The following is a 23,802-nucleotide window of genomic DNA, read 5'->3' on the forward strand; positions in this document are numbered from 1 at the left end:
GTTAATGTGGATGAGTGAATTAAAGACCCTCCAGGGAGTAGTACTGAAACCTACTTAAAATAAAAATATATAGATTTTTTTTTCAAGTTTTATTTCACTAGGATGTTTTTATCAACGGACTTTGTATGATGAAAAACTGACACATATCACAGGCATTAATTTGGGCCAGGTCTGCAAGAGTGGTCTTGTAGACAGCGCCCCCCTAAGTGCAGCAGTTGAAACAGCTCAGTAATAATAAGGTTTAAACGGCCCGAAAGGTATCAGTTCCTCTTCTAACTTTTTGTCCTTTTAAGAAACAGCATCATCACATGAACCTTAGCTGGGTTTATACTTAGCTGGGATAATTTATTTCCCTTACTTCTTAAACATGTTTTTCTTGCTATTTGTTAGATGAACAGACTGAGAGTTGTTCTAAAGACAGATTAAATATTGTGGGGGTTCCACAGGGGTCTGTACTGGGTCCATTGCTGTTCTCACTCTAACCTATACAATGGTTTCATTCAATCTGTCTCTCCCTGCTGAACAAGAAGACATCACTCAGAACTAAACAACAATGCATAAAAACCATCATCGTGACATGGGTGTTCATTTTTTTCTGTTTGTGTGTGTGTAGGTTATATGAGTGTGTTTTATATGAGTCGCCTGTGACTAATGTCAGAAGTCCCACTGAGCATTTGTCTGCTAAAACGTATCTCTAAGGGCAATTATATCAAATAACCCCCAATACAGAATCCCGTTTGAACGCCAATACTCAAGGAAACAAGTTTTTTATAGGCCTACTCTCTATATTTAAGATTTCTGAGGAAGCATTTCTCGATAGCCTAGAAACCCCTATCAAATAATGCTCCCTGTAGGACGCATTTCGACGGGTAGCACTATTCGATATTACACCGGCACACGGATAACAGAGGCAAGGACCCTGAGCCTGTCAGCTAGCTGAGGATGTCGGAATGAAAGAGGGGCAGTGCTGGCTCACCTGCCCACACAGGTGTATGCTACTCGTCACCTGCTCAGGTGGGCTGTCGCCACCAGGTAGGTTTACAGTCAGGACCGAGCATCGTCCCGGTGCTACCAAACATCCTTTATCCTTTCCTCCCGGGACAAGTGAGATGCACCGTTAACGTTTCTGCGGGTTTTTTCTTTCGGACTCTGAGATGAACTTAAAGTGGACAGTGGAACGATTTCTTCTCGTGTCGTTTTCAGTCTCCCACTTGCTGTTACTTGAGGGTGAGTTTGACAGTGTTTTCCCAAACTGTTTTTGATAGTCTTTAAGTTAAATTCAAAGATATGTGTTAACATCATTGTAGGGCTATTACACTCCCTATTAATTTTATAATGCAAACACTTTATTTAACCACTCTCCATACTCCTTCATGTTGTTGTTTTTGTTTGGCACATTACTTCTGTTCAATGTTAATTGTGTAAACTTTTCAGGAGCTCAGAGTCGACTTTTCGGGGCAGAAGGAAGACTTCAGAGGTAAGTGAAATTCAATGAACAATTTTATTTTGTTAATAATGAGGCTAAAATACAAGTAATAATGTGTGAATGAATACCTCAAGCTTATTGGCTGCGAGTGATTACTGCATTTACACTTGCTGTCACTAGAGTGTGTAAAAGAGACAGAATATGGGTGTGTGTGTGTACTTGTGCTTGTGAAGCTTCAGTAAGGAGTATCTTGGAGTCTGGATTCAAGTGGTGTAAAGTGCACTTAAAAGTCTCCCCTCTGACTGTTTCTCTCCACTAATGTGCATGTTTGTGTGTGTGCAGAAGGGCTAATGCACTTCGGAGGAAACGGGATCTCCTTGGGGAGGAGGTGGGTACACTACACCTAAGAGAACCAGAGGAGGTCAGGGCACCCACATGCGCACAACACCCTAACAGGCACAAAGATGTCTTTGTAAAGAAATGAGACACACTCACTGACACATGCATTCTCTCTCTCACTCCACTTGACGCAACTTTTAACTTACAGGTACACCACCAATTGTATCAGCACCGAGGCTATTAATACCTGAGAATTTTGTATACAACCAAACTGTGTGTGTGTGTGTTTTTTATTTTTTCCCCCAGACATACAGACCACTGCTGTCGGAAAATACTCTGTCACGCAGCATTTTGCACAACTACACAGCCAGAGATTCCTCTTCAGGTAAATTTTCTGTCTATAAGGTGGCCCAAAATACACTCAGGGAAGCATGAAACCATAATTACTAAGATTGACTGACTAAATTCACTTTAAAAAAAAAATTGGGACAGTGCACATTAATCCACATATCAGTAATATGCAACAATGTAAAGGCCAGAATAAGCACAAAAGCTTAATGTCATCCTTAGTCCTAAGGCTGGTACTTAAAAAAAAAACACAAAACAAATGTACAGTTACAGGACAGCACACAAAATAACTAACAGACAGTTTTACATACATAATGGACTCAACTTGGGTTTGATTGTGTCTTTCCCAGAATACTGCGGCTGCCTCAATGGCGGCTGGTGTCAAGAGAGTGGTGTGTGTGACTGTGCTCAGTTCCAAGCACTGGGAGATCGCTGCCAGATCAGTGAGTAATACACAAACACACACGCACACACACTTTGCATATCTTACTTTGGCGACAGCTATCATACATCACTATCTCATACCAATGGTAAAATGATTGTTAAGTAAAAGTACCATTCTTTGTATGCAACAGACTTGCTACTTAGCATACATACAAGCTTTCAATAAAAGTATGGAGTTACACACTCAGGAAATGACAGAAATGAGTCTGTGTTTGAAATTGTTCATGTGTGCACATCGGACTCTCCAATCATTCAGCAAATATTAATTATCCACACACACTATATTAATAATGAGCTTTTCCCATTTTTTCCCCTCTTTATCTCTTTTTGTTGATATCAATCCAACCCCACACACACACTCACTCACACACACACACACACACACACACACACAGACACACACATGGGCTTTTTTTCTCCTCAACAGCCGATATAAAATCACTTGCACTTGGGTAATAGTGTAATTGCTGAGTGATGGAGTTTCTGGTTTCTATATTCTGAACAGACTCCTTATACAGTTTATCAGGAGATCTGAGGTGAATTAATGTAAGGACGATTTTCATTTCAACTACCTAATTTAGTGTTGACACACATGTTGGGATTAATATGGTTACTAAAGGGACCTGAGATTTAGCTGACGATGTAAATCAAACCCTAAAAAAGACTTTTTACAAAAGATAAAGAGTTCATTTTTATTAATAAATGATTCAAAAGATTACACTAAAGTAGGCTTTGACAACAAAAGTTTATCTTAAAAAAACAACTCCAGAAAGCTTCATCCAAGTAAGTAATCATGTATTTCTTTTCTACAATCAGGGTAACAACGTTAGTCTACTGCAGCACATGTCCTAAAAATACAAAGTTGAATTATGCGTTTTTGTTGTTATAAACATGGGTATTTATCATGTATAAATGTTAAATGTCATTTACAAAATCAACTGTTGCAGATCGATCCCATACACATGACAAGCCACTCTGTAATAAGATTGGAAAATGTGACTCACTGTCACCAGACCCCATTCCCTCAGATTTAGGAGTCTTGGGCAGCGTCTTGGCATAGCAAGCCGTGGGGATTTCCGGTAACAAAGGGCTTTTTTAGAAAAATCAGGTATTGATTTTCAATGTTTATGTTCAATGAAATAAAAGATGGTGAAGGATATAAAGATTCTAAAAGAGATAAGACGTATGATTTGACATCTCACAGTCCTGTCTGGGGTGATCTGCCCCTTTTCCTCTCAGTACCTAACCAGGGCCAGGATAGAGACGGCATTTGCAGGTCGTGGGGTCAGCACCACTACGAGACATTTGATGGAATCTACTTCTACTTCCCTGGAACCTGCTCGTACATCCTGGCCCAGGACTGTCATTCCACTACGCCACAGTACACGGTGTGGGTAAGAGCATACAAAGAAAAGTTACCTACTGTATCATTAATATTGTATTTTTCACCATAGTTTTATTTTACAATAAAAAAATCCCAAGACAAAGAACACATAACCAATATCATTTATTTGACACTGTAAGATAAGATAATCCTTTATTCATCCCACAACGGGGAAATTTACAGTGTTACAGCAGCAAAGAGCAAAGATTGCAAACATAAGAGAACACACTCTGCACAATTTAAAAAAAAATAATTAAATTAAAAATGTACAAAATATAGATTCCACAGTATAGATTTGAAAAATAGATTAGCTGAGAGCTGCTGTTTTAACAAAAATGTAGTAATTTAAACCATCTAAAATAGAAATAAGATAAGGCTTGTATAACTGTTTGTTTTATTCCAATCACCATTTTTTTTGTCACACACAGAAGATGTACTTGATATATTTCTTTGATTGGTTTTGAATTCTCTTTGTCAAGCAGACAGTTTGTTCTTGACACATTAAATATTGTGTCAGTGAAAATGTATGGAACAGTCGACTCTGACCTTACCGAGCTGTCTTTGTTTTGACAAAGTTCATTGAAAGTGAATCTCTCAACCTCCCAGAAAACACTGTATATCCCTATATAACTATGCCCTGCTGCTTTTCAAGTATATATTTGTAAACCTTTTTAAAAGACTTGGATCTTCACAACTATCATGCATGTAGGGGCTACAAACTAGTGAAGGCAGATTGTTGATTTTGGTTTTGTGATGCCATTTGTAATTGTTTTTGTGTTCTTGTTTCAGTATTTAACAAGATCAATACAGAAAAATAACAAATACTACTGAAAGCACTCGTTGTTTTTTAAATCTGGTGCAATAACATAAAGCACTGATTTAATAAAAATGTTTTTGTTGTTCATATTGAACATAAATAAATGATACGACCAGCCTCAGACTTTCAGAAACATTGTTTTCAACCATATTTGAGTCAACGTAAAGGTAAAGTGTTTCCAGTCAATCCCATCCTGTCATACTATTCCTGATTGCTCATTTTAAATTGAAAGCTCAGGCTCTCAGGCTACAGACAACTGCTTAAGCTTTGGTATACAGTCTTTATAACAATTATTTTATTCTGTTGCATCATTTTCCTTTATACTCTCAGGTTCACAACAGCAGAGTGTGTGACGGGAGTGTGTATTCATGCCCAAGAGCCCTCAGTCTGTTCTTCCCAAATGAGGAGGAGATCCACATCTCTGGATATCAGGTCCACCAGGGAGGCCGCAGGTTTGTTTGTGTGAATCTATGTGTGTGTGTTTGTTTTACAAAGATGTAAGAAGAAAAAGACAGAGATGGATTTTAACAATCTTAAATAGAGACAGGTGACTACAAACCTCCTAGAACTGAGCAGGAGGATAACAAACATAAGTTTTGTCTGCCCAATCTACACCCCTGTAAAGTCCCAGTAGATTGTTTTAAGCATGAAGAAGTAACTTGTTGCTCTCTTGACATGTCTGTCTCTGAAATGTCAGATTGAGTCTGCCTCAGACTATAGGAGGTGTGTTCATTGAGCGACTGGCCGATTACCTGCTGGTGAAGAGTGTGTTTGGCTTCTCTTTGGCCTGGGATGGAGGTTCAGGCGTGTATCTGAAGATGAGCGAGGAGCACCAGGGTGCCCCCTGTGGCCTGTGTGGGAACTTCAACCACATCGCTGGTGATGACCTCACCACTTCCCGTGGTAAGACCGGCCTGACCGGCCCCTCATCCTCTTATCCCTTCACTCAGCACCCACTCACCTCAATTATTATTATTATACACTCAACTCAAATTCTGGCCAATTATAGAAGCAGTGGAGCCTGAAAAGACCAGAGTGGGCGGATAAGAGAGAACTGATAGTTTAGGTTTGAATAGCTGAAAGGAGCTTGAGTTCTTCCTCAGATGACCAGAAATATGAACTGTTGTTCCTAACTTGTTTGGGTGAGAGCTATCCAGTAGAGTGAGGATGAGCTGATAGAAAAAAGAGTAAACAAATGCAAAGACACTGACTTGGTTTAATTAGACTTTCCCTTGATGCCAGATTTGATCCAAACAAATTTATGTTTAATATTTCATGTTAATGTCATTTGATGACAGATTAAAACCTGAAATGATTTTGTGCATGTTTTGAATGCTTCTATTCCTGTACAGCATTTTTACCCCGAATGAGTATATGGCTGTGTGTTTCAGGTCTTGGGACAGTCGAGCCTGCATTGTTTGCTAACAGCTGGGCAGTGGACCTGCCTCATGAGAGAGCCTGTCCATCAGTAGATATTGACTTTAACGGGCCCTGCCATTCTGAGTCAGACATGGACGTAAGAACGAGAGAAACATTCTGTCTGTTCAGCTCTACGTTCGCTGTCATTTTACTGTTTGCTTCATATGAAAAAATCAACAAATTGATTGTTTTGATGATTAAAATTGAAGACTGAGTTGTGTAATGTTTATGACCGTACTGCAGCAGAGTTTGTTATATTTCTATATTTGTTTTTCTATCATAATGCATGTATTGTTAATATTTGCAGGATGCCATAGAGAAATGCAGTGCACTTCTCTTCTTCCCCTTTCTGTCCTGTCATGAAAACATAGACCCAAATCCCTTTGTTGCCAGCTGTGTGTCTGACCTCTGCCTGTAAGTCATAACACATGCATTGCTAATTGTAATATTAACCTTTTAAAAGTGTTGTTTCAGGATGTTTTTTTTCCCTTTATTTCAGATCTGATGATGAGGAAACATTTTGTCGAGCCTTGGTCGAGTACACTCGAGCCTGCTCACACGTTGGCTATCCAGTGAGAGAGTGGAGGGACAGCTTCCCTTCTTGTTGTAAGTCAACAATGCTGCTCCACATTCTCAGTTAATATACATATCTTTTAAGTTCACACATAGCATATTTAATCATTGATGTTATCTTTACACATTTTGTTTTAAAATATATGTTAAAAATGATTCAACGCTCATGCTTTGCAATATGTTTGTGTGTGCATGATTGTGTGTTTAGATGATGGCTGTGAGGAGAGTTTTGTCTATAGAGACTGTATCAGTTGCTGTCCACCCACCTGTACATTTGAGAAAGATTGTCTGGGAACCAACCTGCATTGTCTGGATGGCTGCTACTGCCCTGATGGTATTTAATAATTAATAAGATTGTTTTTTTAATGTATATTTGTTAATTAGCTGTATATATATATATATATATATATATATATATGTATATATATATATACACATACAGCTAATTTGGAATGCTATATCCTAGATGGGCCTGTAAAATAATCATAATAATATAAACGTGTGCCTCTTTTTCTCAGGTCTTATTCTACAAAATGGAACATGCATCGCTGTTTCTCAATGTCCATGCGTTTACCATGGGACATCATATGTACAAGGACATGTGCTAAGAGAAGGATGCAGTGTGTGGTGAGTGTGGACATGTAATAATAATTAGTGAGCATATTCTGTTACGCTACTGACCTGCTGCGTGTGTTCTTTAGTGTGTGCATGGGAGGAGTGTGGAACTGCACTGAGAACAACTGCACAGGTGAGTTAACACATACAGAACAGTGACAGAAGAGGTTGAATTCACATTCACTAACCCCCTTTCTCCCCTCTTAGCCGAGTGTTCAGTGGTCGGTGACGTGTATGTGACGACATTCGACGGCAGGATTTTTCTCCAGCCGAGGGCGTGTCAGTACGTCCTGGCAAAGAGCCGCAGCAGCAGCAGATTCACCGTCACATTGCAGTATACCACCTGTGCAGAGGTAGTACGCGGAATTATTCGCTTACACACTCTCACAAACCAAACAACCCTGCAGTGGTCTTTCGATGTACACATTTCTTATTTCCTCTTTATATTCTGTGTGTCTACAGCAGCAGGTGTGTATTCAGTCAGTCACGGTGGTGTTGGATGAAGATGTGACCCATCAGATCACTTTGACCAGAGAGGGGGAGGTGATAATTGGTATAAACCCTGGGCCAGTCCTGCCCTATGTGGACGGTAAGGCGTTTGATACACCACAGATTTGTATTATAAATCAAATGTGGATAGATCACACTTATTGAATTCCTCTCTTTAGATGACATCAGCATTAACATTTTGTTTTTATGTCTATGTGTGGGACTCTACTTTTAGATGCAGTGGAAGTGCGGAAGTTGACCTCTGTGTTTACTCAGCTGAAGGCCGCGATTGGTTTGAGGCTGCTTTATGATGGTCGAGGTGGGCGGGTCTACCTGCAGCTGGAAAGCCATTGGCGTGGACAGACACAGGGTCTTTGTGGTACCTTCAATGGAAATCTACGAGATGACTTCCTGTGAGTCAGCACTTTCTGCTTTAAGATAGATAGTTAAGAGAGTCAATTTAGCTGATCGTTTGTGTGTGCTTGTCTGTGTGTAGGTCTCCAGCTGGTATGATAGAGGGCACTCCTCAGCTTCATGCCAATGCTTGGAAGGTTTCATCTGCTTGTGTCGCTCCAGTCAACCTTCCAGTCATAGACCCATGTGAGATGAACCAGCGCAATGGTAACTACTTCATCTTTTTTATGTCCTTTTTTTTTTTTTTTTACCAAGTATCTCATCTTGTTAAATGTTTAATCTGTTTTTGTTGTTTGTATATATTCCAGCCTTCTATGCGTCCCAGTGTGATGTGCTCTTGGGGAGTGTGTTTGCACCGTGTCATAGCCACATAAGTCCAAATGTCTACCAGCAGCAGTGCCGCTACCAGGCCTGTCGTTGCGGGAGCAGCTGTTTGTGCACAGCACTGGCTCACTATGCTTACCTCTGCTCTAAACACAGAGTCGACATTGATTTCAGAACACAAGTCTCTGAATGTGGTGAGTGCTTAGTTTCTGTGCTGTGTTTTATCTAAACTACTTATATAATGCTGTATGGATAGGGTATCTGTGTTTTTTTCAAAATCTGAAAAAAACTACATTTTTCATCACATGTTTTACACAGTTGACACAGTTCAAAGAAGGTCAAACCTTACTGACAGAGAGGAAAATGCATTGTATGGTATAAACCTACTTGTGCGTGTGTGTTTGCAGGGGTTGTGTGTCTTGGAGGCATGTTGTACCACTCTTGTGTGTCGTCTTGTGGGCGTTCTTGTCGTGCTCTGTCGGACACTGAGACTTGTAACCCCGCCGACTGCGCCGAGGGGTGTGGCTGTCCAGACGGTAGTTTCCATGACGATGTCCGCCAGCGTTGTGTGCAACTGTAAGACTTCGCATCTCATACATCATCCTAATGATGGTCATCAATTGCTATTTGGCAGATATATGCACACTCTGGCAAACACAGCGACACAGAAAGCCGCATCATCGGTTCATGTAATTAAAAATAATGTCATGAGTTTATCCCCAGGTCTCAGTGTCACTGTTACTCCATGGGTGGTGTGTCACAGCCAGGGGAGGTGACTTTCAGCGCCTCGGGCCCCTGGTGAGTCACTGCAGGCCTTTGGCTGCTTTCCTCACTGCACACAGTGCACCGATTTTATAAAAGCAATAAAAGCGTAAATGATTATCAAATGAAACGTAGAGTAACATCACTCTCTGCTAAAACGCTAACCCCTCTGCTCTCCCTTCCTGTCTCTTCCATCAGCCTGTGCAGAAATGGGAAGATGGAGTGTGTGCCAGAGGAAAAAGGTAACCTCTCTGCACTCCTCCCCTCTTTGCAGTCCCTTCTCTCGTTCATTACGACTACAAAGTGCCGTTTCAGACTGTGTCCCTCTTGCTGAAATCAAGAGCCTCATGTCTGTGGTTGTAGCCCGTTTCCCATGACTGGCTGTTGCCGTAGATTTTTAAGGCAACAGGGGCATTGATTTTCTTGAATGTGTGTGTGCGTGTGCGTGTGCGTGTGTGTGTGTGTGTGTGTGTGTGTGTGTGTGTGTGTGTGTGTGTGTGTGTGTGTGTGTGTGTGTGTGTTTTGTTGAGCCAGATAGTGTAGAGGTCGGGGAGTGTCCAGAGGGAAAAGTGTACCACAGCTGCACCGAGCAGAGGGGAGGTGTGGCCTGTGCGCCGACCTGCCGTAATCTGATGTTGAACCTTACCTGTGCTCCCAGCACACCATGCATCCCTGGCTGTGTCTGTCCTCCTGGGTAATATAAGCACCAGCTTCCTTCCAATATATATTTAAAATACCATATCACTCTTTTTTTTTTTACTCAGGTCCACTTTGTGAAACATAAGGTTAGTTTAAGGGACCTCCTAACTTTTCTGTGTTTTTTAAAGAATGGTTTAAATATGTACTTGCATACTCTGTGAAGACCGCTTGAGATCGAGTTTTTCATTTACGTGAAAACTGTTCCTCTCTCTCTCCCTCTTATGTTTAATCTATAAAGGCTGGTGCTGCACCACGGAGAGTGTTACTACCCAGAGAACTGCCCCTGTGCCTGGATGGGCCTTGAATATCTGCCAGGAGAAGCTGTGGAAACATCATGTTACAAATGGTACAACTCTTAATTGTATTTCAACTACAAACAATAATATTTATTTTAAAAGTCTTTTTTTTTTTGAATTTAGACTGTGTCATTTTCTTTGTAGCATTGAGCTCATTTCTAGCTTTTATGTGTTAGAAATTAGAATTGCAAATTGCATAAAGCAATGACTTTTCATGAGTGTCTTGAACATTTCTAACGTGCGATCCACCCATCTGTTTCCTCAGTGTTTGTCACCGGGGCTTTTTCAACTGCAGCTACTCACCTTGTCCAGCTGTTTGCACCGTCTACAGCGACAGACACTACCACACCTTTGATGGCCTAGAATACGACTACCACTCTGATTGTCAAGTCTACCTGCTCAAAGTGAGGAGATTGCATGTGTTGATTAATTTATGAACACATTAGTGTCACATGTGCATCAGTAGGTGATCATCAGTTTGAGTCAGAGATGTTGTTTCTGAGAAATGGTGGCGCAAAAGACAAGCAGCCTGCAAACTCCAGCCAAAACTGATTAGGATCTTGGAAAGAAGATCGAAGCTTATTTCTAATCTTGGAAGAGAAAGTGTTTTTTAATTAGAGCAGATTAGGTGTGTATGTGTGTGCTGGTGGGTTTTGCACCATGTGCTAGCCACACAAAGAAACCAGTGTTCACTTCAAACCCCACGGCTCCTTTGCTCCCAGGGATATAGAATTAGAATTAGCAGAACAGGCATAGCAATTCAGACAGACTGCTGGCTAGCCTGCAGATCTGAAAAGAATGGGGAAGCAATTCAGAGCTTTTTTTTTTTTTTTTTTTTTAAATCCCAGAGTTGCCTTCTTTCCTGTCACCTCTTGTGAACAATTAGTTGTTTTCTATCGCAGGGTTTTTCCAACTGTTTCATCTATAAAGGGAAATTGTGAGCAACGGTTATTTAGTGGAAACTGATTATTAAAATGTGAACAGACTTCCTAACCTTGTGGGTAAAAGTAGTCTTTTATTTATTTTTTCCTGCCTCTCTCACCAGAGTGCAGGAGAAACCGAGGTGTCCATTGTTGCCCAAAACAAAGACTGCTATGAGAGCGGCATTGTTTGCATGAAAATACTGGTCATTCATGTGGGACTCACCAAGATCTACTTCACTGACAACTCTGGGAACCCTGTACGTACTAAACAATCACAGTCATGCTCTGTCTTTGACAGTCAAGCTTCCTATCTTTGTCTCTGTTCCTTTAGAGGATATAAATCTTTAATTCCAGTAATTTCGCACACCTTTTTTCTGCCACAGAGCCCGTCCACGGTTGTAGGTCGGGGGTCAGAGTTTGAGATTTGGAAAGCAGGCTACTACACTGTTGTCCACTTCTCGCAACAAGACCTGACCATCCTCTGGGATCGCAAGACAACCGTCCACATCAGAGCTGGTCCTCAATGGAAGGTCTGATCTAGAAGTGTTTATATATTCAAAGTGACAAAGTTTTAAGAGTCCTCTGGTATATAGTTACACATATACCGTATACTACCAACACTGAAAACATTCCTTGTGTCTGCTATTTCTCTCAAGGGCCGTCTCAGTGGGCTGTGTGGCAACTTTGACAGTGTGACAGTGAATGACATGACCACCTCTAGCCACATGGAAGTCAATAATGCACAGACCTTTGGAGATAGCTGGGCCCTGGGACAGGTATGAGTCAGCTCCTCTCCTCAATTAATTCTCCCTTTACCCTATTCCCTCTTTGTTCATCTGTCTTTCACTAATCTTTAGCCCTCTGTTCCGAATGTAATTCATCTGTTCCTGTGTCCCACGAGCCCACTGTGATATTTAAGAGTAATCAGACACTCCATCACCCTCTCTCTGTGTGTGTGGATTTGTTTGTGTGTTGTAGTGTGAAAGTGACTACGTAATTGAGCGACCATGTGAAGGGGACTTAGGCAGACAGCCATACGCCAAGAGGGAATGTGCTCTCCTCTACAGTGATGTGTTTGCACCTTGTCACAATGTGGTGAGTGCTACTGAACTGATGGACACACACAGACACACATGTATAGTGTGCATGCAGCCTTAAAATCGTTCACTTACTTAAAGAAGAGGGTTGGTGGTCTGAATACAGATTATTGTAAAGGTACTCTTTAACGCTTAACACCAGGTACCACATCAGATGCAAGGCTCCACTCATGCACACAGACATTAAAGTGATTGTGTTTTTACAGTGTAGTATTTCTTTAAGTGTCCAGCAGATGGAGCCATGTGTTTATGCACAGGAGTTTAGACTTTTATAAAATGCTGTTGTTGGCGTTACCTCCCCTTCTTAAGGATGTCCTGAAATGACTCTGGTTTGAGGATAAGCTGCGTTGAAAACATGGTTTGTTTAACACATTTATGGGAAAGTTGTTGTTTTTTGCAATTCAGTTTTTGTGACTTATCCCAATTTTAAATAATCATTCAAACCTGATTGTTGTGATTCCAAGTATTTCTGTGTAAAAACAAACAAACATGTAAGTTGTATTCAGAATAACAGAAGAAAGATAATTTGTTTTTTTATTGCTTCCCAAAATGGCACAGACATCACAAGCAGGGAACTTTTGGGGAATTTTTTCAAGCCAAAAAAGGAAACAAGAACTTGTCCGCTTTAGCACATTAGCACACAGGAACGTCTCCTAAATAGGACTATATTTTATTTTGCAAAAGAACCAAGGCCCAGTCAACCAACAGAATAACTAATTGCTGAAGCGTTTTGTCTGACTGTCATCCTTTATGCACCAGAGTTTGACCCACATTCTGATATCTCATCACTCATTCCCAGTCTGAATTATTGAAACTACTCACCCTCTACACAAGACCTCCCCTAGTTTCCCCACGTGAGAGCTGGCCTGGTTCACTTTGTTATTGTGTGTGTGACTTGTTTATTTGTGTGCATGTGCTTTTATATATATATATATATATGTATATAAATGATCTGTATACTCTTCAGGTGGATGTCGCCTGGTTCTATAGAAACTGCCTGACAGACACCTGCAATTGTAATCGTGGGGGAGACTGTGAGTGTCTCTGTACGTCCATTGCTGCATATGCACACAAGTGCTGTCAACAGGGGATCACAATACACTGGAGGTCACCCTCTGTCTGTCGTGAGTACACACACACACACAAACACACACACAGAAAAACAAAGACGTAGTACTAGTTGTCTTTTTTTTATTCGACTGACCCTTGCTGACCTCTTTGATCTACATTTATTTTTCCTTGGATTAATTAATGTTCTACTATTTTCCATCTAAGCTATCTATTACACCAAAGCCATTGACATAAATCTCCTCACTGTCTTGCTCTCTTTCAGCCTATGATTGTGAATATTATAATCAAGGTATGTATTCTTGAGGGCAATTACTGTTCCCAAACATACACACGCACGGTCTCTCTGATGTCAACACCTGAATTTCCTCTCTTTTTTTCCTCACTTCCCACAGAGCTAGGAGATGGTCCATTTTCTTTGGTGAGTGCTGTTTATAATGACACAATGTTGGGAGTAAATCGCACTAGCAGTTCAGTGTTTCCTCTGGTGAGAGAGCGACCGGGGCAGTTGCCTGCCCCAGGACTACTGTTCAACTTCATGATCACAGCAGGCCTGCAGAAGGACAGAACATCGCGTGAGCGTCCACATTCATAAAATGAGACAAATACATGACTTCTCTTTTGTCTTTTGGATTTTTTTTAACACACATTGGCTGATTTGCTCAGGTGTCCCAATGGTGTCGCTGGAGTCTGCGGAGAGACCAAACTATTTCCTCGTTGCGCCGGGGCGCAGCCATCTGCAGTTGGAGCATTGGAGCCGAGGTGCCGAGTTTAGTCACAGGGCTACGTTTATCCAGCATCAGGGGCTGTTTCTGCCTGGTCACACCTCATTCGAGCTTGTCGGCCAACCCGGAATCTTCCTGACGCTGACGCGAACTGCTGCCCGAGCGCAGAAATACGACAGCTCAGAGGGCTTCAAGTCCAGCAGCAGCTTCACACTGGAGGGTCTGAAATGCATGCACATACAAAACACACAAACACATTTACAATTACATTCATGCAACAAAAAAAAAATAACCTCCAAGGTGTTTGTCCTCTCCTCTGGCAGAGAGCAGTTTTGTGATACCTTATCGTATGATGTGTGAGTGGCGCTACCAGGCTTGCGCAAACCCATGTGTCCACACATGCATTGACCCAGATGCAACACGCTGCCAATTCTTGCCACCGTAAGAGGCCTGTGCTTAGTAAAAGTTCATTTTCTTTCATCACAAAACAATCAATGTTTACCTTAAGGGGGAATATTTTTTTGTAATGTTGCAGTGTTGAGGGCTGCTTCCCAAGATGTCCCAAGAACATGATCCTTGATGAAGTCACTAGAAGATGTGTCTACACAGAGGACTGTGAGTGCACCTCGTAATTCATTTTCTTTGAAATTACGTTGAAAAAAATGTGTTTGTGGACGCTTTTCTGTTTTTTTTTTCACCAATGAAAGTATATACTTGTGAAATTAATTTTCCCTACTAGGTGTGTCTCTTCCTCCGACTCCAACGCCCTTTGCATTTGTGACACGGTCAAACAGGACTACTGCAGCACCGACAACAACTGAAACCACTACAACTACTTCCACTACCACACGGCTTACAACTACAACTCCTACTACTACCACCACCACCACCACACCAACCACTACTACCACCAGAACAACAACTACCTCTTTCACTACCGTCCAGCCCACAACAACAACCACTACTCCTACAACACCATCGGCCATCGAGCTGGTCACCACTCCCCACATTACAACTGCAACTACAGCTCCTTCCACCGCTACTGTTCCTACTACTCTCCTTTCCTCCGTCCCGTCTGAGACGTCCACTATCAGCAAGATGGAAGTGACCCCACCTGAAACCACAGGTGTCACTACAACAGTGAGCACGGCAACACCCTCCTCCAGGGCTGTTACAGAACCCTTTACTACTCCCCCTCCATCCCCAACTACTCCTGCCTCCACGACCTCACCCACCACTCCTCCATCCACCACAGTGTCAACATCACCAGCGACCACAACCCCACCTTCTCTTACCTCCCCCTCCACACAGCCGCCACCCACCACAGCCGACACGACCGCCACCTCTTCTGTCCCCGCGACCACCACGACGACTCCTCCACCTTCAACAACGGACACAACCATGACCGTGGAGACCACCACTCCAGCGGACTCTTCAACAGTTGGGACAACAACGGCGACGCCTTCTACAACCGCGGCGCCCACTACTGAGCCGTTAACCACAGAAATAATCACGAGCCCGTACACCTCTCCTGTAACACAAGAAGCATCAACCACACATCCTTTTCTTTTGCCGAGCACTTCCTGCACAGCAAGTATTTCTATTGTAGTAACATTTAAGTACATAGCTTAAAAATACTTCAATGCGCAATTAAACCTTTGATATGAATTTATATTTGACTTAATAATTGAGACTGTTTTTCTAGATGTACCACATAGTCTATAAACTATCTGTATTAGTTATAGACTCTGTGTTTGATATGGTGATTATGGCTATGAAAACAGCTATATTCAATGCTTTTTTTGTGTGTTCACTGATGATTAAAGTCTGCACATGGTTATGACGGAGTACTGTAGCATGCTTTGTGAAACAAGGAATTGTCTCTGTCTCTACAGCCTCCCTTTTCCTACCGCATCGATGACTGCGCCGAGCTGTTTTGTTTCAATGGCGAGCTGCTGCTTCACAACTCCTCTCTGCACTGTCGCTACAATACCACCCCGCCCCAGTGCAGTCTGCTGGGCCTCCCTGTCCTCATCAACACAGACCCCTGCTGTCCACAGTGGCAGTGCCCCTGTAATTTGGATTGTTTAAGCTAAAAATAACCAGATGATTCAGAAAAAAGGAAGGCCTAGTTGTATGAAACCATTGTTTGCTGTGGTTTTCTGTGTTTGTGATTCTCCCAGGTCGCTGCACTGTGATGTCAGACCTGCGCGTCATTACGTTTGACGGCAACAATGTGGCCTTGTATGACAACGGCTCCTACATCTTGGTTAACCTGCCCAGAGAGACTATTATTGGCACAGTGGAGAAATGTCCTACCAGCCAGGTAATAAATATATTACAAATTAAATATGAACTTTTTCATGAAACATCTAAAAAGATTTTTTTGGACATTTGATGATTTATTCTCCTTTTAGAGTGTCAACTCAATCAGAAGAACTGTGAGTACGCTTACCTCTCTTCTTCCTTGATTCCATAAACTTGTAATTGCATCAAAATTTAAGTTTTTTATTCAACTTGTTGATTCAAATTTCCTTTTTACATTAAGAGTCCTACAGGTGGAACATCTGGTCTGTGTTTCAAGAAGCTGAACATTACAACCTCCTCCTACAGAATCATCATCAACCGTCTGGATCGCAAGGTAAGTCTCTCGTTTACTGCTCAGGGGTTTGACTTATTCAACGCGAGCAACGCGGCTTTTGTGCCTTCCTGTCTCTAGGTGACCGTGAACTACAGACCTGCCAGACTTCCGTTCTCCCGCCATGCTCTTTATGTGGAAGACACAGGTAGCATGTACCTGATCAACACACCTGGAGGGGTCAGCATACAATGGTACCACAGCACTGGCATCATGGTGTTGCAGTACATTACTTCTTACAACTCATCCGTGCCCACTCGAGGCCTGTGTGGTAAGTCCACACAAGCACACACACACACACATTCTGACAGTAGCTTTGACTGATCTAAGAGCGTGCTATCAGCACTTAAAGGCTAAGTGTCTAAACAACAGCATCACTTTGACATGAATCCTAATAGAGTATGACAACTTGAGATGTTGAGAGCCATTTGGTTAAAGTTAGCCGTCTGACACACATTGTTTTACTTCACATGTATTTAACTAACTCAAATACACATCTTTTAATATTAACTCAAGTACACACCTTCACCGAACGTCTGTCTGCCCATTATGCCAGGCTGTTGTGATGGGAACCCAGAGGACGACCTGAAGCTGCCCAATGGCACAGTGGTCAGAGAGGTGGGAGACATGGTGCTCTTTCTGCAGGCTTGGAGAGTCCACACTACAGATGAATCTGAACACACTCGCAGGGTTGGAGATAACTGCACCACTGGGGACTGCTCTTTATGTCTGTCCATGCTTCGTCAGAGGGCCTTCACACCATGCCATAGCAAGGTACGGTAGCTAAAGTATTCAAACAAGATTTTACAGGCTGGATGGCAAAAAAAATAGTTCTGTTATTTTGCCTTTGCCGTGTGATATCAGAATGATTTTTTATAAGTTTCCATTAAAAAGTAATAAAATTGTTTGTAGCTTTTCATAGTTTTGACAAAATAAATTGAATGTTAGTCATTAAAAAATAAAATATTATCATTATTGTCATGACTGTGGTGAATTGTATATTGGCATCGATGCAGCCGTTTTTGATGTTATTCTGGACATTTTTTTCACCATTAATTATGTGTTCTAAAAAAACTATAAATCAACATTGTATAGACTTGACCTTTACCTGGTTTGTGTAATGCAGGTCCCTCCGGAGCAGTTCTGCGACATCATGTGGGCAGGGGACCTGCACTACAAGGATCATCAGTGTGACTTTCTGGCAGCGTACGTGGCGGTCTGCTACACACATCAAGTCTGCATCAGCTGGAGACGACATAACTTCTGCCGTAAGGAGACACAGGCTAAGACATCACACATGTAAGCAGGTGTACTTGCTGGTGTTGTTTTCTTTTGCTCATGCATTTCTAAGTGCCTGTCATCTTGCAGCATTGCGGTGTCCCTCTGGTAAGGAATATCAGCCATGTGTGAGCACCTGCACCAGTCGCACCTGTCTGAACAGAGAGTACTACGAGGAGACAACCTGCTCCTTCATCAGAGAGGAGTGTGTGTGCCGCAGCGGTACCATCTTGCACCGAGCTGACTCCCCTTACTGTGTAACTGAGGATCGATGTGGTGAGTGACAGAGTAATTACTTGCCTTAGTGATGAAAAATGCAGTGTCAGGAAATCTGAAGAAGTTTTTGGACTGAGCTTTATATTGCTACTGGCCTCACATCCACCTGTATCAGGACTCTCTCCGTTGTATATAGTGTGTACAGATAACGAAGGTAACCCTCGGGCCCCGGGTGAAGTGTGGAATGGCTCTGCACGCAGCTGCTGTCTGTACAAGTGTATGGAGAATGGCTCCGTGTTGGCCGTCGAGCCAGACTGCCACTCTGTCCCGACGCCTCTGTGTGAGAGGGAGGGAGAGTACGTGCTGGACGTGCTGGAAGAAGGAGTCTGCTGCCCAAAGAAGATCTGCGGTGAGTTTAGAAATGTAGTGTTCTTTGCTAAGAAAGCCAATCTGATCAAAAAGAATAGGCTGCATTCACAAGATATTTGTTTCATCGCTTCACTTCAGTTTACCCTGAAGTTTATTTCTGTAGCAACCCAATGTCCCTGTAAGACTTCTAAGGAAAAAAAATTAAAACATTTCCTGATGTATGAAGTTGAACACATAATCCCTATAATTGTCTTACTTCTCGTCAGAGTGTAACATGACCATCTGTGACAGTGAAGCTCCTCCTTGTGATAATGGGAACAGGCTAGTGATTGGTTACAGCGCTCTGTCCTGCTGCCCAGAGTACAGATGTGGTAAGAACAGACTTTTTATTTTTTATTTTTTTGTCAAGAACTTTCACTTTCACTTAACCCTTCACTGCTCTTTAACAGAGTGTGACCCCATGGCATGCCCTCCCGTGTACGCCCCCCACTGTGGGGAGGATCAGTTCCTAGTGGAGGTGAGGGGGGAGAAATCCTGCTGCTACTCTTACCTGTGTGGTGAGTATTAATTGTAGTTTGCAGGTTAGTCTAAAATCAAGTTAATAGTGTGAGGTTAACACTTCCACACCACAGCTCCATACTCTATTCTCCAACTGGACAGCAAGACTGAATTTCTGGTCTTCTCTGTTTTCTTCTTTTTTTGTTTTTTTTTTCTGTCCGAGCAGTGTGCGAATCATGTCTTGAACCCGTTCCTTCCTGTTCGAATGGAGAAATTCTGGCTGTGGATCTCAACACAACAAACAGCTGCTGTCCACAGTACCACTGTGGTACGTGTGCGCATGTTGTACTTTTATATATTTTTTTGGCTATTTGCCTGTGTTTTTCAAAGTCAAGCTTAGTCTTTCTCCCATGGGTTTCGCAGTGTGTGATGTCAACCTGTGCCCTGAAACCTTCGTGAGCTGTGCACCTGGTCTCTCTTTGGTTCAAACCACTGTCCCCGGTCATTGCTGCCCACAGCACCACTGTGGTACACACTCACAGATTGCACATGCATAAACATACGTTCTGTTTATTTCTGTGTGTTGAATTGATGATGGGAATAATTTCTGACATTGTTGTGCTTGTCACATAGTTGAACATGAACAACACTTCATCTCTCACTGTACCTTTTCGCTCTTTCCCTCCCAGAATGCCAGTGCGAGGACAGAACCCTCCCCATCTGTCAGGTGGTAAGTCGGCAAAAAGCTGCATCACGTCGTCACTGTCTAATCAGATCTTGGCTAGAAGGAATAGAAAGTGGGAAAATGTTGAGTTAAGTCAGCACTTTGTTTTCCCTTAGGGGGAGGTGCTGGTTGAGGCTTCAGACAGCATCACCAACTGTGGCTGTCCTCAGCACACATGCCGTATGTGTAAAGCAAACATCAAACTGTCATATTAACTGTGAAGAAGTGTAACTTTCATGATATATTTATGTATCCTGTGTTTATGTTTGTGCAGAGAAGGCAGAGGTGTGTCTTTTCCAAGGTGTAACAGTACTGGGCCCTGGCCAGTCTCTGGTTCAGTACCTTGAGGGAGAGATGTGTTACACTGTCCAATGTCTTCATCACAGAGATCCAGACTCTGGCTTCTACGCCATGGAAATTACCTCTGTCAACTGCACCCAAAAATGTGGACCAGTATGTATCCTACAAATTTAATAATTCATGCTGCATACCTCATCTGCTGATATTTCTATGTTCATCTAGTAATTACCTTCCCCCTCTTCACTCCCCTCATCCCTTCAGCACCAGGTGTACATGCAGTCCACGGACCCACAGGTGTGCTGTGGCTCCTGCAAAAATGTTTCCTGTACTTTCACAAATGAAAACGGGACAACAGAGCTTTTCGCTGTAAGAACAAAAAGGTCCACTGGAGCTCAATGCCCCCCCCCTCCTTACTTTGCAGTACTGTACTGATTCTGATTGTGTGTGCAGTCAGGGAGTTCCTGGGTGGAGAACTGCACACGTTATGACTGTATGGAAACAGCAGTGGGAGCGGTGATTCTTGCCTCTGGGGTGGTCTGCCCACCTTTCAATGACACTGAGTGTGTACAGGTCAGGACTTCCAAATGTTCCTCAAACTGAAACTAAGCTCCAAACCAGCTTGAAACCATTCATTGTTTTCATTCATAGTAATTACATAAATATAGTTTTAGTGTGTTTGTGTTCAATGCATGTATATATAAGTCACTTTATTAAGGTTTGTTTGCCCAAGAAAAAACAGATGAAAAATGCATCAAATACACAATCAAGGGCGGGGAATTTAAAACAGCATGTTTAACTTACATTTTTACCTTCTACTGATTTTACTTTCACTTTTTTGAAAGACAGATGTGTTGTCCTTCAAATAAAAACTGAAAACCGACTACGCCAACTATAAATATGCTCTGGAGTTTTTCAAATAAACTCTATTTGTCTTCTCTTCCTCCTGCAGAATGGTGGCGTTGTTCAAAGCTATGTGGACGGTTGCTGCAGGACATGTGAGTCAACCATTTTTTTTTTTTTAAGGGTGCTTTTAATAATGCTTTGAGCTGTTGATCAGACGGGTGAGCACCTTGTTGCCTGGCAGTGGATGGGCTTATTGGCTGAATGGTTGGGGGTGTTGCAATTATTGTAGAGGATGGTGATAAAGCCTATTGTTGGGCCTTACTCTGAACCTTTGGCTTTCCGACTCTTCTGATGTAATGTTCAGGATCCAGCTCAGCTCAGGTAACAAATGAAGTGATATGACTTCACTCAGCATCATTACTGAGTCAGTACTAAACTTCCTGAGCCTGTACTTTATAGATAATGTCCTCTGAGATGTTTTCCCTGTGTAAAAAATAATGTTGATAATTTAAGGTTGTCTGGGTAATCTTTTAATAAACATGCAGTGGGTGACATTTTGGGGGTTGCAGCCTTGCCTCGCTTGTCTGCTTCAGCCGTGACCCTGCAGTTTGAGCCAATCAGGGTGCTCCGCAGTGAGCGCTTCACCAATGAGGATGCAAGATGTTTCAGGGGTTAGGGTTTGCCCTGCTGAGCTGCTCTTTGTAGTACTTCAAATGGCTGAGTTCCTTGGCTGGCTTCCCGGTGAGTCCCCTAAAAAAACAAAAAACAAGTGAAATCCATGTGCATGCCAGCTGCACCGATACCGTCCTCTGTATCTGTTTGTGTGTTGACGCTGAACTGTGTTTTCTGAACCAAACATAATCTTGTGTATGTCTTCAAAATATTCTTTGAACTGGATGGCTTCGGTCCTGATGATGTAACCAGGTTCGGGAGTGGGTGTTTTACCATTTACCGTTAATCCTGTAACCCCCACTGGTAGTACTAACTGTGACACAGGTACCTCAATCTTGTACTATTCCCTCTTACAATCATTCATTGGAATCTGAGTGACTCATTTACTCACTTTTTTATCTGTGTTACTCTGCAAGTCTGTTTTTGTCTTGTCTTTTTTTATTTCTTCCTCTCACCTGTCTAACCCCCAACACACATAATAACATGAACAACATCTAACATTGCATACATCTCTGAAATAAAACATTCAACAAGACCATTTGCAATACTAAATATTTCATCAAATAGTTAACGGTAGTTGTGAGACAAACTAAGCTCCGATGTTACACAGTCTTTTTGGAAAAATCATCCTCATTTTTCTTTGTACATTCCTGTTCCCTCAGAATAAATGAGTAAGGTTAAGTTTAGGTCAGTAGCCAATAGGAGAGCTGAGCTCTGCTGGGAGAATTATGCCCCCCTGTTACCCAACTGTCAATCAAAGAAAGCTCCTACTGCTGAGCAACAAAGAGCCTGGCTCAATAGGCCTTTCACTGACAGGTCTCACATGATGAGACCATCAGAGAGTGTGTGATATTATGTTTACCAGTGTGTGTGTGTGTGTGTGTGTGTGTGTGTGTGTGTGAGTGCGTGCGTGCGTGCGTGCGTGTGTGCGTGCGTGCGTGTGTGCATTCACATCTATGTGTAGGTTTGACCTGACGAGTTCATGTTTTCACTGTGAAATATTTTTATTGGTAGTTTAGATTTTTAACGATTTAGGTAAAAAAAAGTTTAAAAACTGTGTCTCTTCTCAGTGTTACTCTAATTTATCTGTGAATATATGTAGGCAAAGAGGATGGTAAGACATGCAAACGTGTGGCCATACGGACAACGATCAGAAAAGATGACTGCAGGAGCAATGCACCGGTGAGAGCAAAGCAACATGAAATAATGAGTCAGAAACATAATCATACTGTACATCTTTTTTTTTTACTTTCTCTAAAGCTTAAATTCTGCACAGGACTCATCCTGTCCTTCTCTCCTCCGACAGGTAACGGTCTATTCTTGTGACGGGAAATGTCCGTCTGCCACCATATTCAATTTCAACATCAATAGCCACGCCCGTTTCTGTAAGTGCTGCCGTGAGAGCGGACTACAAACCCGCTCCGTCACACTCTACTGCTCTCGCAACGCCACAGTCGTGGAATACAACTTCCAGGAGCCCCTGGACTGTTCCTGCCAGTGGAACTAAAATACAGTTTCCAGACATGAATATGAATGAGAGCATAACAAATGAAGAGAAGTGTATGAATAGGAGGTTACACGGCGGAGAAAATCAGACTTATACAGCACTGAAGAAGAGCATTAAAACCAGCCATGTTAAACATTTATTATCATTGTGTTTCACTTTACAACGCTGACCTGGGGTCATAGTTGTAATCAAAAGATATAATTTAAGTGGGAGACTGTTTTAAAGTAGTTTTTGCACAGCTTTTTTAGTGCTTTCAAGTGACGGTTCAATGCTGTAAGCTTCTTATCCTAGTGTATATTAACATTTGATATCATGTTGAAACAGCAGTTGCTGCATTTTTTAAGACTGCTGTTGGGTTTAAACATTGTATATGCTTTTTGTCTTAGAGGATAAATTTAGCTTTTGTACAAAAGACAGTTATGCCATGCTTTTTTTCTTTTTAAATGTGATCCTTGGCCTCTTTGTAGTTTCTTTTTTTTTTTTAAAGTAAAGTAGGTTAAACAAAAGATTGAACAATGTGTTTGTCTGAATTATTGCAACACTGACTCTTCTTATGACCTCCACTGTGGCCTGTTTCACCCCCCCTGCACACACA

General features: G+C 42.1%; 1 protein-coding gene across 1 annotated transcript; it reads left to right on the forward strand.

Moving 5' to 3' along the window:
• Positions 1 to 1,050: 1,050 nt before the first annotated feature.
• On the forward strand, positions 1,051 to 23,468 carry otogl (otogelin-like). The gene is made up of 58 exons (XM_061035276.1): positions 1,051 to 1,227; positions 1,435 to 1,477; positions 1,769 to 1,814; positions 2,072 to 2,150; positions 2,464 to 2,556; positions 3,797 to 3,951; positions 5,089 to 5,210; positions 5,456 to 5,661; positions 6,150 to 6,274; positions 6,485 to 6,591; positions 6,677 to 6,783; positions 6,959 to 7,084; positions 7,269 to 7,377; positions 7,452 to 7,498; positions 7,573 to 7,718; positions 7,828 to 7,954; positions 8,090 to 8,267; positions 8,351 to 8,475; positions 8,577 to 8,786; positions 9,000 to 9,168; positions 9,316 to 9,390; positions 9,553 to 9,595; positions 9,882 to 10,048; positions 10,292 to 10,399; positions 10,615 to 10,753; positions 11,395 to 11,529; positions 11,656 to 11,802; positions 11,929 to 12,048; positions 12,251 to 12,367; positions 13,337 to 13,493; positions 13,703 to 13,729; positions 13,833 to 14,012; positions 14,104 to 14,382; positions 14,486 to 14,603; positions 14,698 to 14,777; positions 14,902 to 15,752; positions 16,058 to 16,235; positions 16,346 to 16,488; positions 16,580 to 16,603; positions 16,711 to 16,803; positions 16,882 to 17,071; positions 17,357 to 17,574; positions 17,927 to 18,068; positions 18,169 to 18,354; positions 18,491 to 18,703; positions 18,930 to 19,034; positions 19,113 to 19,220; positions 19,388 to 19,489; positions 19,585 to 19,689; positions 19,851 to 19,891; positions 20,002 to 20,065; positions 20,160 to 20,338; positions 20,447 to 20,551; positions 20,636 to 20,755; positions 21,135 to 21,180; positions 21,953 to 22,024; positions 22,803 to 22,882; positions 23,007 to 23,468. The coding sequence occupies exons 1-58, from the start codon at positions 1,155 to 1,157 to the stop codon at positions 23,205 to 23,207; spliced, it is 7,851 nt and encodes a 2,616-aa protein (XP_060891259.1). The 5' UTR covers positions 1,051 to 1,154; the 3' UTR covers positions 23,208 to 23,468.
• The last annotated feature ends 334 nt before the right edge of the window (positions 23,469 to 23,802 follow it).

Source organism: Labrus mixtus, chromosome 4 (genome assembly GCF_963584025.1).
Source record: "Labrus mixtus chromosome 4, fLabMix1.1, whole genome shotgun sequence".
Classification (NCBI taxonomy): Eukaryota; Metazoa; Chordata; class Actinopteri; order Labriformes; family Labridae; genus Labrus; species Labrus mixtus.

Coding starts and splice junctions, on each gene's coding strand:
- otogl (XM_061035276.1), top strand. CDS start 1,155: ATGAACTTAAAGTGGACAGTGGAACGATTTCTTCTCGTGTCGTTTTCA. Junction 8,476..8,576: donor TGAGATGAACCAGCGCAATG/GTAACTACTTCA, acceptor TATATATTCCAG/CCTTCTATGCGTCCCAGTGT. Junction 14,383..14,485: donor CAGCAGCTTCACACTGGAGG/GTCTGAAATGCA, acceptor CTCCTCTGGCAG/AGAGCAGTTTTGTGATACCT.